Source organism: Enoplosus armatus, chromosome 12, assembly GCF_043641665.1.
Source record: "Enoplosus armatus isolate fEnoArm2 chromosome 12, fEnoArm2.hap1, whole genome shotgun sequence".
Taxonomy (NCBI): Eukaryota; Metazoa; Chordata; class Actinopteri; order Centrarchiformes; family Enoplosidae; genus Enoplosus; species Enoplosus armatus.
This window is the reverse complement of record NC_092191.1, coordinates 23,548,169-23,561,833: the sequence shown is the minus strand read 5'-3', so window position 1 is coordinate 23,561,833 and position 13,665 is coordinate 23,548,169. Positions and strand designations below refer to the sequence as shown.

At 41.8% G+C, this 13,665-nt stretch overlaps 1 protein-coding gene across 1 annotated transcript in view; it reads left to right on the top strand.

Moving 5' to 3' along the window:
* atp6v1ba (ATPase, H+ transporting, lysosomal, V1 subunit B, member a) overlaps positions 1-13,665 on the top strand; it is a 34,221-nt gene that overhangs the window by 5,728 nt on the left and 14,828 nt on the right. Inside the window, exons 2-6 of the mRNA XM_070915595.1 lie at positions 9,068-9,123; positions 9,291-9,389; positions 10,416-10,509; positions 11,178-11,255; positions 11,769-11,908. Coding sequence (XP_070771696.1) covers positions 9,068-9,123; positions 9,291-9,389; positions 10,416-10,509; positions 11,178-11,255; positions 11,769-11,908 — 467 coding nt within the window. The remainder of the gene's footprint in view (positions 1-9,067; positions 9,124-9,290; positions 9,390-10,415; positions 10,510-11,177; positions 11,256-11,768; positions 11,909-13,665) is intronic.

Here is a 13,665-nt window from a genome sequence, read left to right as displayed (position 1 = left end):
TAAACTGGCATACTCAGTGCAAGCGTGCGACAACCTCCCTTGATTCGGATAAGGATGAACACCCCAAAACACCCTTTGACCTGGGCGATTCTCCTCGCACATCTTTTCTCTCATCCTTCTCCACTTCATAGAAAAGGTCCTTTTCCTGTTGTCGTATCGTGCATTGATTTTTAACACCCCGGCGCTCTTCTGTGACCCATCAGCTGTAATCCGCCCCAGTGGTTGAAAACTGACAACTGAGCAGTACATGTAGCATCAGTACGCTCACCCACAGCAAGTGAATGAGCTCCAAAGTCTTTCCTCTTTTTATCACTGAGTTTGTCTTGAAGATCAGCGGCTAGCTCATCCACTCGACCAGCCGCCGTTTTTCCTTCTAAGGCATCTTTTTTTTTTTTTCTGGGCACATTTATATCGCAAAATTTAAGCATACAACGCTTCAAAAAATTCACCCTCAGTAAATGGTCGGCCTAATCTGGCAATTTCTCCTGCCAATATGAAACTGGCTTTGACTGCAGCATCTTTCCCTCTGCTCTCCATTCAACTCGCACATATTTGGTGTTTTGTTTCGTAATGCCTCCTTGCATCACGCATACAAGACACTGTTGTAGGTAAATGGGTACTCAATCTCCCATTTGTCGTGGAACCCCCCACCCAGTTTCTTATGGTTATTTTATTTCTTTCTAGCTAGCTATGTTAGTTAGCTAAAAGCGAAAAGCTGAGCTGCTGTTTGTTTTTGTTTCTTGTGTGTGATTGGTCATCAGTCAGAACACTGTTTTTTTTTGTTTTTTTTTAATGGGTAACCATGGGATACCTGCTAGAGATTGTAGTGCAATGTCTTGTGGACAATATTAAAATGGGGCAGCAGGCTATAAAAAAAACAAACCTAAATGATCTCACGGGCCAGTTAAGGATTGTGTGAATTGATAAATGTGTGTGTGTGTGGTTAGGGTTAGGGTTGGGGGGGGGGGGGGGGGGGGGGGTAACCAGAGCAAACCGCCACCTTTTTGTAATGGAGCTGTTGAGTTAAACGAGCTGCCTTTCTGTATGGACGGTTCCTCTACTCTACTAACCTGCCAGCAAAAAGGCCCTGCAGACATATCGGCCCACTCTGCTTGCACATTTGCTTGTGGTTCGTGCCTGATTACATTTCCTCCCAATAAGTGCAATGAGGTAGGGAGGGAGGGGGGGGGGGGGTCCTTTTTATATTGAGTACCTGCGCACCTGTGGGGTTAAAACCCTGTCTAATTTTGTAGGGGTGTCAAAACCAGGAGCAGGACTGTAAACCTGCTAAAACCCAGTTTACCGTATTGTCATTTATTTATTTTTTTTCAATCAAAAAATTGCAGCTCCGGCAATTTGGATCCCCCCATGATCTTAAAACCGTTTTATTTTTTTTTCTAAAAGATGTCTGCTATTTTTTTAACAAAACATCCGACTTGGCTTTTACCCGTTTTATGCCTCATTTTTTAGTCACCCCGATTTTTTTCTTCTTCTTCTAATGTTAAGAGCACAAAGCACTTTCTGCAGGTTGAAAATGCAATCCTAGATGTGTTTTTATGTGTTTTTTTTTTGTATCCAAAAGCATAGCAATTGTCTTTTTATTTTTTTCACTACACAAATAAATGGTTGAAATTAGAACAGATCTGTCTGTCCTGTCTCCAACTCTCAAACAAATAATGGTTGGTATACAGTATGGCTTCAAATTGAAATGTTATCACATGCGAGCTGCCACTGCCAGTCAAGAAAATCAAAGACTAACTATAGTTAAACGCGATAAGACGAAAGGACTGGACTGAGGCGTGTTTGTAGCTCACACTTCATATCACGTAAGGTTAAATAAAGTGTTGTCTGTAGTTATGGATACCGTCATGTGTCTGAAGGTTTGTCGTGCCCACCTCATCAGAAATTGGGGCACTTTCGTTACGCTAACTCTTTTAGCACATTAGCTAACTTTGTTAGCTAGTTGTGCGGCCAGAGACGAAACTCATCTGTTAAATCTTTGCATTTCAAGTCTTGTAGGCCTTCATGACCATTCAGGACATAGTTAAAGGCATCTAAAGATTTATACGCCCTCCGTTTCTTTTCTAACGTTAACAGTGGTTAACGTTAACGTCAGCCTTTCTTAAAAAAAACAAGCCAACAGACCTTGCCAGCTAGCGTTCGCTAACGTGTTCAGGGAAATATTCTGCCTCCACCTAAACTCCGCCCACAAAAAAAAGTCGTAATGTTTCTTAAAAGAAAAGGGGTCTATATACTGTTCCACCATCACCCTAGCAACACAGAGGCAATTCAGTTTGATTTGTCTAACTTGACCTCTGAAGCATTGTCATAGTTTCGGCACAGAATAAGGGCTGTCACTTTTTATTTCAAATTCAAACTTTCGCTTTGAACACACATTTAATATATAGCCCGCTAAATAATTTTAGGCCCCAGCTTTGCGGCAGCACAGCCAAAAAATGGAGGGGGATGTGACCCATTGTCATCGTTTCAGAAGAAGGTTTTTAAGGATAATGGCTCGACTGATTCCAAGTCGTACCACAATATCAAGACACAGTAGTGCAGTTGAGTGACGCCACACGGGAAAATATATACAAAGCCCAGTAGAACACTACGCTACATGGGTTGCGGTCAAATAAATTCAAACAAATTACGTGTTAGCAAGATTTCATTCCAGCTTGACTTTTGGAGATTGTGAATATTGACCCCTCTCCCCATATTTTACGTTGCAGTCCCTGTATGAAGGGATCAAGATCCAAACCTATCCCTCGATGACTGAGCGGGGCTTCCACATCTTTGTATCATCTTAGTCATTGTTCTGAGATTTTGTCGTCGTGGCTTGTGTTTTAACCAGCCACTGGAAGTGTGGAGGGGAGGGTAAATAAATTATCCTGACCTGCAGTGTAGCAACACAGCTTTGTTTGGGGGGAGGGCGGGGTTGTAGGTTGTAGGTTGTAGGTTTGAGCCAATTAGCATTCCCATGTCCAGTGGGGCTGTGGGAATCCCTTGAAGTAGAGGCTAAGACGTGATTGTGAGGCTGCACATCACAGCCTCCACTGCTTTGTAGCGCTCATTTATTGTCAGAATGATGATGCGCCCCCCCTTCTCCATCCCAGTTCCTACCCCCCGACACCCCCTCCCACCCCCGCCCCCCCGACACCCCCCCACCCCCGGAGTTCCCCCCTCATTCAGCTGGGAAATGGAATTGTGTTGGAATGCTCTGTGCCTCTTTTCTCTGGCACTTGAATGGGCTCTTTAGTATTTCACACCAAGGTGTCCTTCAGGGTGCGAGGTCAGGCTACCAAAACAGCTTCTAGTGGCGGATTAGGACCAATTAACATCTTTGTACACAAAGGGCTCTGGCAGCTGAACAGGCTGCAGGGTGACCCACACTGCCGTTGCATGCCAAGCCAGGGGACCGCTGCACTTGAGCTGAAGTAGCAAAAGAGGGGTGGAGAAAGTTTTCCAAACCTAATGGGAAATGTTGCTACTTCACACCTCATGAACGTATAGCCCCATTGAGCAATCGTTATCTTGTGTAATGAGAGAGCAAACCACTTTTTTTCCTTTTTTTTTTATCATCACAGGTGATGAAGAGGCTACCATGAACTGTCATGTAATTTTTTTTTTTTTTTTCTTTCATATAATGATGGACTACTATTTAGGGTCAGGGTTAGGCCTTTAATCCCTCTGCAACCTACCCATTCAAGTATTATATGCACTTCACACTTAGTTCCACTAAATGGTAGAAAGATTTTCTATAAGGAATCAACCTTAAAAACACTTTAGAAACTATTAGGACGTAGCAATTGATGATGTACTATGTGCTGCGTTTGACCTTTCTTCAGGCACTTGGCCAAATTTAAATTGGAGCCCAACAATTACAGGAATTCTGAGGTCGATGCCAATGCCAATATGTAAGTCTTTAGAATATCCAATTGGCCAGTATTTATTTATTTTTTTTACATAGAGGCTTTCTAATAAAGTCTCACATTTATTTTTTTAAAGAATTGTGACCAACAGTACAGTAGAAAAGTACATTTGTCAGTGCTCTCTATCGGGCTATGTGATGGCATCACTCTTTCTAAAATAAATATAATTCTTTGGCATTAATATGGGCTAATATATTGGTCTAGTTCTAGTTTCCACATGCTAATACCCCCATGCACAAGGTCCATAAAGAATGTTTTTTTTTCCCCCAGTTTGGTGTGGAAGAACTTGACTGGCCTGCACAGAGCCCTGCACCTCGACCCTATCCAACACCTTTTGGGATGAACTGGAACACTTGGGCCTTATCGCCCCAACATCAATACTCACTGGACCTCACTAATGCTTTTGTGGCTGAATGGGAGCAAATCCCTGCGGCCAGTTTTCCAAGATCTGGTGAAAAGACTGAAACCAGAAGTGTACAATTTTTGATTTTTAACCGTAACACGATTAATGTCTTGACAGGCTGTAAGTAAGTTTACTGAGAGTTTAGTTACCGACTGTTGTTTTAATACAACGTAGACAACTTACACAGGCCTGGAGTTTAATTAATAGATCTTAAAAAGTCTGTACTAAATGAACTAATATAATTATATATTTCTAAAGCTCTAACTAAAAAGGTCAATTAGGCATTATTCCTTGAATCTTATTTGCTTAATTTCTAATTTAAGTTAACTGTTCATGATCGCTTAATATTTTCTGTATAGCGTCATGTTTGTATGTCCTCTGACTTCGATGTAAATATAGGTTGATGGTCAAAAGCAAAGTTCCTTTAAATTTCTTTAAAAAATGACATTTACCTCCTCCCGCCACTTTTGCCAAATATCTACCATTAAGATGCAGTAGACTTATGGATTTCTAAGAGGTTCCTGTGTAATTATGTTGCCCAATTTTCCCTGCATCATCATTATTATTATCACCCCTCAGTTAATAGCCATATGTATCTCTTTTGAGACTTGTGGGCAATTTGTAGGCTAAGTGTAGCTGTTAAGTCTTTTTATAAACATGGCCAACATGGACAATCTGCCATTTATAGGGTGGGGGAAAAGGGCTAGCCATAAAAAAAAAAAAAACATTTGATGGAATTTTCATAAAAGCATGTTTTGTTTGTTTTGTTTTGTTTTTTTGCAAAGGGCATGGGGGGAGAGCTGTCTGAGGTTTTAAGTACAAAGATGTCAATCATTGTAATGATAATAATCATATTTATATATAATTATGTTTCCGTTTGGAAGCCATGGTCGGATCTTCACTGGGGCAAAAAATATTTGTTAGCTGATTTTTGTATTGCATTTGTAATTTGTGTAGGACAAGCATACTTAGCTCATTGTGTGATGCCCCCCCCCCCCCCCCCCCCCCCCCCCCAAGTGTTTGAATTTATCACACCGCCCTGAAGTTCTGCTGTCTGGCTACATGATCTGTTGTTATTTCAACATACTAGGAGTGGGCTATACAGATGAAATGTTCTATTTTTCAATATTAATATACCGTTTTATATACTGCAATGTAGTAACCTTTTCTGGTAAGTTGAGTATGGACAACATAACCAAATAATAAAAATGTTTGTGACCAACCCAGCAAAGTACGTCATCACATTGATACAAAGAATGATATTAAATGTAATATTGCAGTGAAACAGTCCTACTCTATGATTTTGTGGCAAAAATCCCTGGTGGTTGACACGTTGATATATATTGTCTCATCAGATCAACAGATTTAGAGCAGCAGCAATTACTCAATTAATTGATTATTCCATCCAAAGAAAATAACCAACTATTTTTGATAATCGGTAAATCGTTTCAGCCGTTTTTTCCAAGCAGAAATGTCGAACGTCCAGCTTGGTTCCAGCTTCTTGAATGAACGTGAGGATTTGCTGCTTTTCTTTGTCGGTAAAAGAAGAGTCTTTGGGTTTTGGACTGCTGGTCGGACAAAAGAAGCAATTTGAAGGCGTCGCTTTGCTCTCTTGAAAATTGTGATGAGCGTTTGTCACAATATTTTGACTTTTTTTTTTATAGACTAAAAGATTCACCGTGACACGAATCGGCAGATTCGTCGATGGTGAATAGAATCGTTAGCTGCAGCCCTGAACAGATTTTACGGTTGGAGCAAAAAACCCGTTAATCCACTAACCTGAGTAGTGAAAAGTTGTGATTGCGAATAAGATCATCTGCTTCAATAGAGCCTAGCTTATACAGTATATTGGCATGCCTGATATTAGGCAATTTCATCACAGATATGTATGCCAGTATTGGCGTGTATTCTGGTTGAGAAGTAACAGGAAATTACTTTCAACTGTAAAATGTAAAGCTTGGCTGACACTGGATTTCTGACACCTACATTGATAGCTGATCGATGTATGTATCTGTGATGAGCTGACTTGAATTCATGGTTGTAGTTGAGCAGTAAAACACACACACTGATTTTTTTTTTGTGTAGTCACAGTGTTGCAGCTGGAATGAAGTATCTTGCTCAGAGGCATATTAACCTTTTTGATTAAAACATTTTTTTGTTGATATAAACAGTTTTGAATGTCCGCCGCTTTAACATGACACAATTATTGCAATTATTAAACCGTGTTCTGATTCAATAACTTGCTACCTGCATGTCCATCTGCAAATGAGGTAAGTAGAGGTCATCAATAAGCTGCACGGGAACAAACGGAGGGATGTGTGTATGTGAGAACTTGTCTGGGCCCTGGTGCAGGAACTGCCATAAAGGCTGTTTAGACTTGAAACTCATTTTATTTTGGAGAGGAAAATTATTAGTATTTTGTATCTGTGGTGCCCTTGGTTTTTATCATCACACTTGAGCCATCTTTTCTCTTGCTTTCTCAATAGTCTCTGCCCCACCCTCCCACCACCACCACCACCACCACCACCTCCACCACCTCCCATTCCACCCTCAGCACACACACACACACACACACACCCCGCCTGTCTGGCTAATAGAGGGTGAAATGCAGGTGTGTGTGTGTGTGTGTGTGTGTGTGTGTGTGTGTGTGGGAAATGGCTGCAATACTGTAGTGCATTGACAGGTTATTTTGTTGGCCCCTTCCTAATTAGTGGCATAGTGGATGCACCCTGCTATGCTTTAGTGCTTTATGTTCGTACCAGTCTGCTCTGATTTCCTCGCGCCTTTGATATCGGCCCCCCGAGATTGACGGTTCGCACATGAAAAAAAACAAAACGCCAGACCACGATAGAATACCCGTTGGAAACAATGGCGCCACCTTCAGTCCCCCACCCCCACACCCGCTTCACTTTGCAGTTTGGACATCATTGCTTCATTGAGAGGAAGGAACATATCGGGTCCAGAGCCTTTTGCTCCTCTTGTTTGTCTCCTCTGAGGATCTTCTGATGGTTACCAGTCAGTTATCACTCCAATAAATCCATTACAGCTGTCCTTTTTGTTTCGCTGTGGACCTGGAAGGAGCTCCGCTATTCAAAAAGAGACATCAGGCCCTGTTGAAACATTGTCTGAGATTCAGTTATTGCTCTTACACTTTTGTTATTGTCGTTTTATGATTAGCTGCTGAGACCTATCAGTTCCACTCAACAACTGCTTCTTCAGGTTAAAAAACACACCGTTTAGTGTACTGCAGTGATATGTCTGTATTTGTTATGCTTCCTGCCGGAAGGAGGCATCTGATGGAATGTAAAAACATTTTTTTTTTTTTTTTTTATGTTTGTCAAGGTTGCTGGAAAGTATGGTGTTGTATGTTTATGTGGCATATGTACAGTATATGTATATACTGTACACAAGAGACCTTGTGCTTGTGACGAATGTCTGTGGCCCAATAAAAAATGACCAGTAGGCCTATTACAAATGTTGTTCATGAGATTCACACGCTGGATCTCCTGTGTAGAAAGATATTTTATAACTTATTGAAATAAAGAACAGGAGCCAGACTTTTGTAATAGAAACAGAAATTTGTAGTCTAATTTTTCAGACCTCAGATAGTCCTACAATAAAATAAACAGGCCAGGCCTCCCTCAGTCCTGACTCGCGGACAGCTTGTCTACTGGTTTTTATTCAGAAATGGCAACGTGTCCACATGCTGGGAGGTTAGTCTGGTTCTCAGTCTGTCGACTGTGAGACCCGCGGTGGAGATTACCCGCTCAGATGGTACCGACGGCCGGGAAACGCAGAGATAGCGCCTTACTAGAGAGGCCAGCCTCGGGAAGAACGTCTGAATACTTTTCCACCAGTCAAGAGGATCCAATGAGGGGGGGCCTGTCTCTCATACAGGTGTCCACCTCTGTCTCTGGGTCATTAGCTTGATGAGGGGTGCTGTAGTCGTGTCCCAGGAGCAACATCTTGGCTTTTAATTTTTCAATAGTATTAATTGGTCAAAATTTGTATTTTTGGTTAATGGCTAATTAATAACAGCCCTGATGTCTTTCTTTCCAAAGAGAGATACAGTTTCATTCTGTGGGTGCTGTTCTGTGGGTTGGTCATTGTCAAGACATTTGGCAGCACTGTCTACCAGCATCTACAGTGCATTTGGCAAGAAATGACCTCTACTTTATGTGATTTTAATGAGGGTGCTTAAAGCACAAATGAAGAAGCAAATTGCAACTTCATCTTCATTGATGAATACAGAAATTCACAGCAGCTGAAGTTCAGGGAAATGGCAGCGTGCAATGTTTTTGGTGACCATATTTGATGTGTAGTTTTCACTGAGCTCCATTGTGTTCTTTCAGCACATCTTGCTGCAGTTGTTATGGTTTCATGTGGGGTGGGGGGGGGGGGGGGGGCAGAGGCTGTTTCCACTAACCTTCATCAGAACTAACCACGCGCCTGTGTAATTGTACTCACACACATGAACAAGTGAATTTCATGCATTTTGTTTTCCTGACATTTGCCTGCCTTTGACATTTGGGCCTGGAAGCTGCTTTAAATCTCACTGTGAAAGGTCAGCTTGTGATTATTAACAGCGTCGGCTCTAAGGAAGTCTACTTATTGCCATGTTGATTGGTGGCTTTCAAGCGGCACAAAGAAATGGGAATATTGTCAGTATTACCTGTGTTATTTTCCTGTCCTGTGGCCTGTATGAATGAACTATGAAACTCTCTCTCTCTTTCAGCCTACTCCACTGTGTCCGGTGTAAATGGTCCCCTGGTGATCCTGGATAATGTGAAGGTGAGGCTGCTGAGAAGTTCGACTTTTATTGAACTGTAAAAGACGTGTTTTTCAGAAGCAAATGTGAATCACCACTCATATTTGCGTGTATTGTATTACTCCTATAGATTGACTTTTCCAGGGGGGGGCTTGCTGTAGTGACACTGTGTTAAATCTCTTGGATCTAGTTCCCCAGATACGCTGAGATTGTCCACCTGACCCTGCCGGACGGCACCAAGAGGAGTGGGCAGGTCCTGGAGGTGATTGGAAGCAAGGCAGTTGTCCAGGTGAGAACTAGAATTCATCGCACCCATCGTTTGAGAGCCCTGCTGCTGTGAATGTTCGCTAGAGCACCAAATTTGTATTAATCCACCGATGAAAACAGTCCCCAGGTGAGTGTTGAGATAATGTCGTGCTGCTCAGTCGCTCTTCCGCAGACTTGACCAAACGGCCGGACTCTGGTCCAGTCTTCCTCACTTCTCATGAAATACAAACGTCTTCCAAACTTTAGATGTGATGGTGCGCTGTGAACCGCGTCGGACGTGTTGTTTTTTTTTTTTTTTTACCTACGCTAACGTTACTCTCGTGGCGTTGACCTTTGTCCGCGTAGCGATGTCGTCGCAACCGGTTTGTTTCCCCTAATACACAATTTTCTTTGAGTTACATTTGCTAAAAACTACAGTTCCCAGCAGTTTTAGGAAATTACTGAGCCTTAAAAGTCAACTGCTTGATGCAAAATGTCTCCTACTTGACTGAAAAAGTCCCTTCTCGGTGTATGTGTGCAGGTAGTTTGAAGTGTCCACACCACACTTACACAAGTTGCGTATTGGGCAATGACGGGCCACCACACTATTTGCAGTTGGTGGGGGGGGGGGGGAATAAAGATCTTCATCTTCATCAGGAACCAATGAGCTTGGAGCTGAGAAAGAAATTTCAATTCGTCCAATAATTTCATTTAAGACCATATACCTGCAAAACTAACGACGCTCCCATCGCACTCCCTTAGCTGCACGATGTGTTTAGTGCTAGCAAATATTTGCACACTAGCACATTAAACCAACATGCTGAACACGGTGAGGATTACACACCTGTTAAACCTCTACTTTAGCCAAGCGAGTGAAACGCTCATGCTAACATGCTAACACACTAATAATGCTAGCATGTTAGCGCGGGCATTTCACGAGCTTGGCTGTAGGCTCTCAGTCTCGTTTTGAGTTCAAAGCTGAAATAATGTGAACTACTCCTGTAATGGCAGAGAAACTCTCTTGAGGTGTTTGGTATCTTAAAGGCTCTCCATGTCTGTGTTTGCTCAGGTGTTTGAGGGAACATCAGGCATCGATGCCAAGAAGACAGCCTGCGAGTTCACCGGTGATATCCTGCGTACCCCGGTGTCGGAGGACATGCTAGGTATGATCAGCCCGATTTCACGTGTCATATTTAATCCAAATATATATATATATATATATATATATATATAGGGATAACACTCTACAGAATCAAATAAATAATCCTTTGACTAGTCCACAGTCCTGGTTTTGTTTACAGCTGAACAGTTCCCTTTTCATCCCTCTATCTTTGTCTCTATCTCTGTAAGTGTTATACTGCATTTACTTTCCATATTCCACTGATGTTTTCAATCTACTCAGTAAATGGTAAAAAAAAAAAAAAAAAGCAAAACAGCACTGAATGGTCTTGAATGTCTCAATCAGTGTGATTATCTCAGTACAGCACAAGGTTACATATATTTGAATAGCGGTAGAAAGCAAACCTGCTTTTGTTTTTGAAGTATCATTAATCATGTCCATGAATTTATAATTACTTGTACTTGTTACTTGTAGACTCGACAAGAGCCATCAGAGCCACTCTTATCTGTTTAGGGTCTGACACAAAACAGAATAGATCAGATGTGGTTGGAAGTGCCACCTAATGAATTTTATCTGTGTGTGTGTGTGTGTTTTTTTTTTTTTTTCTTCTTTGCAATTATCTTTTTAGAATTCAACTTCCAGATAAACCAAATAGTTTGTTATTCATCAAATGGTAATTTTGGCTGAAAGGAGAAAATCTTCCTCTTTCAGGGCGCGTGTTCAACGGCTCAGGCAAACCCATTGACCGTGGGCCCAATGTTCTGGCTGAGGACTACCTGGACATAATGGGTACGACCTCAATAACCTCTTCTGTCTTCCCGATGTATTCTCTGATATTTTCTGAGCCAAATGGATGTCTTTTTTTTTTATAAGAATGTATCATCATATAACACTAACCCAATATTTATACCCAATTTATTTATTCAAAATACAATTTCATTCAGGCATGGCTACTCGTGTTTAGACGACATTTAAGAACTTTGGCTTCCTTTTTGTTCAATGAGAAGATGGTTTTTTGTTTAAAGAAAAAAAAAAATGGATTGGCCACTGTGGAGAAATGGCTGTTTAATATATCCTCCTTTCAGTCTGACTTGACTGACTCTATGCGATGATGGCTGTAAATAAAATGCAAGCGACGCCCATAGAGTTAAGCTTCCAGAACAGCATGACACAATGATTTACATCACGCATCAATCATCCATCTTTATTTTATTGCGTCATTATGTTACCTGTATGACGAACAGGGAAGTGTGTCATTGCCTTTTTCTTGGGGGTGTCTAGCTGTCCCTGTGCTTCTTCTAGGTCAGCCCATCAATCCTCAGTGCCGCATCTACCCTGAGGAGATGATCCAGACCGGCATCTCGGCCATCGATGGCATGAACAGCATTGCCAGAGGACAGAAGATCCCGATTTTTTCCGCTGCTGGGCTGCCGCACAACGAGGTGAGACCACCGAAGCAGGTTCATTTCATCAGACACAGAAAAAAAAATTCTGAATGCGAGGAAATTAGTATCAGAAGTTCCTTTTAAAGGGGACCTATTCTGCTCATTTCCAGCTCTATACTTTTGATTTTGTGATTCTGCTAGAGCAGCCTTGCATGATTCACAGTTCACAAAAGTCCTGATTTATCTTCTACTTCCCCTTCATGCAGCCCCTCTGTTCAGAGCCATCAGAGCCGTTTGAGCTCCTGTCTCTTTAAGCCCCCCCCCCCCCCCCCCGCCTTAAAGCCCACTTTCCTCTGATTGGCCAACATCCTGGAAGCCTACAGAGGGGGCGGGGAGACTAACTAACTAACTAACTGCTGCTAACTGTAGCTGCCGTTAGCTCAGTTAGCTCTGAGCACCAGGGGGAGTGTTGGTGTTTACACCGCCAGCGCGGGAGCTTTGGACCGCCGGCAGGAGGAGGTTTTCAGGCCCGGGCCCCCGAGAGTCAGGTGGTTAGAGTAGGCTTAACTAAGAGCATAGATACAGATATACATCTATGGCTAAGAGGACTGCTGGATGCACAGCTAACTAGCGATCGGCAGCTACAGTTAGCTTAGTTAATGATCCCTTTAGCAACAAGTAAAGCCATCTGTCCTCCTACCTACAATACCTACCAACAAATTGACAACAAAAATGAAACCTCTTAGTTGCGTTTCTCGAATAATCCCAAAGTAATGTTTGATATTGCAAAGTAAAAGAAAGGCCTCCAACTCAATACCTGAGTGGTCAGTATCACAATATTACTGGGCAAGAAGTCAATAATTGTCTCATTCATTAAGTTCTCAGGTAACTGGACCAATTGTACGCATCAGAGTCTGTTTACAGGGGTTGGGTTTTGACAAGGAAGAAGAAGAACAGAACAGTATCTCTGATGTTCCTGCATCTATTTTGAGTCTTTTTTTTTTTTTTACTCTACTCACGTAGCATTGCACACCTATAACATTGTCCCAGTCCATTAAACCATTTGCCACTTTTGAGTGCCAACATCTAAATATCAACGCTTTTGGATAATTTAGTGTTTATTTCTGTTACCAGTCTGGTACAATGGAAATGTTTAACACACCCATGAGTTGGGGTCATTCATGCGCGTCACATGAAAACTTGACAGTTTGAGTCATGGATTTCCCATTGTGAAACCCTGGAAAGAAAGCAGAACTCCGTTGTCCTGCAGAAATGTGAGATAAGTGTCGCGGATATTTTAGTTCATTTGTAAGTCCACATGTAAATGATGGCAACATTTTTAAAAACGCATACACACACACACACAAAAAAAGAAATCCCTCAGCGGGGAGAAATCTGTTTATGGGATTAGTACTTCACCCTTTTAAAGAACTTCAACCAAACAATTTGTGCTTTGTGTAGCATTCACTGAGCTCTGGCTTTTACTCCGCCGCCTGTTTGTAATCGTTGTATCAGGCCGCTGCTTTTATTGTGGCTGAGTGGAAATTAAACCAACAAAATCAGGTCACACTTAAAGAAGGCGAGTGATCTGTTATTTCCAGCTAGACGGAAGGTTGTTTTTTTGTTTTTTGTTTTGTCACAATACACTAGTTTTAAGTAGGACAGCTTTGGAAATAGTCCCAAGGCATAAAAAAAAAAAAAAAAAAAAAATCTTATTTCATTCATTCATGAAAAATGAAATAAACAATGGCCTCAAAGACTCCTCCATTGTATTTGGTGAAATGGTATTGATTCAATCCATTGAAGCACTCCAG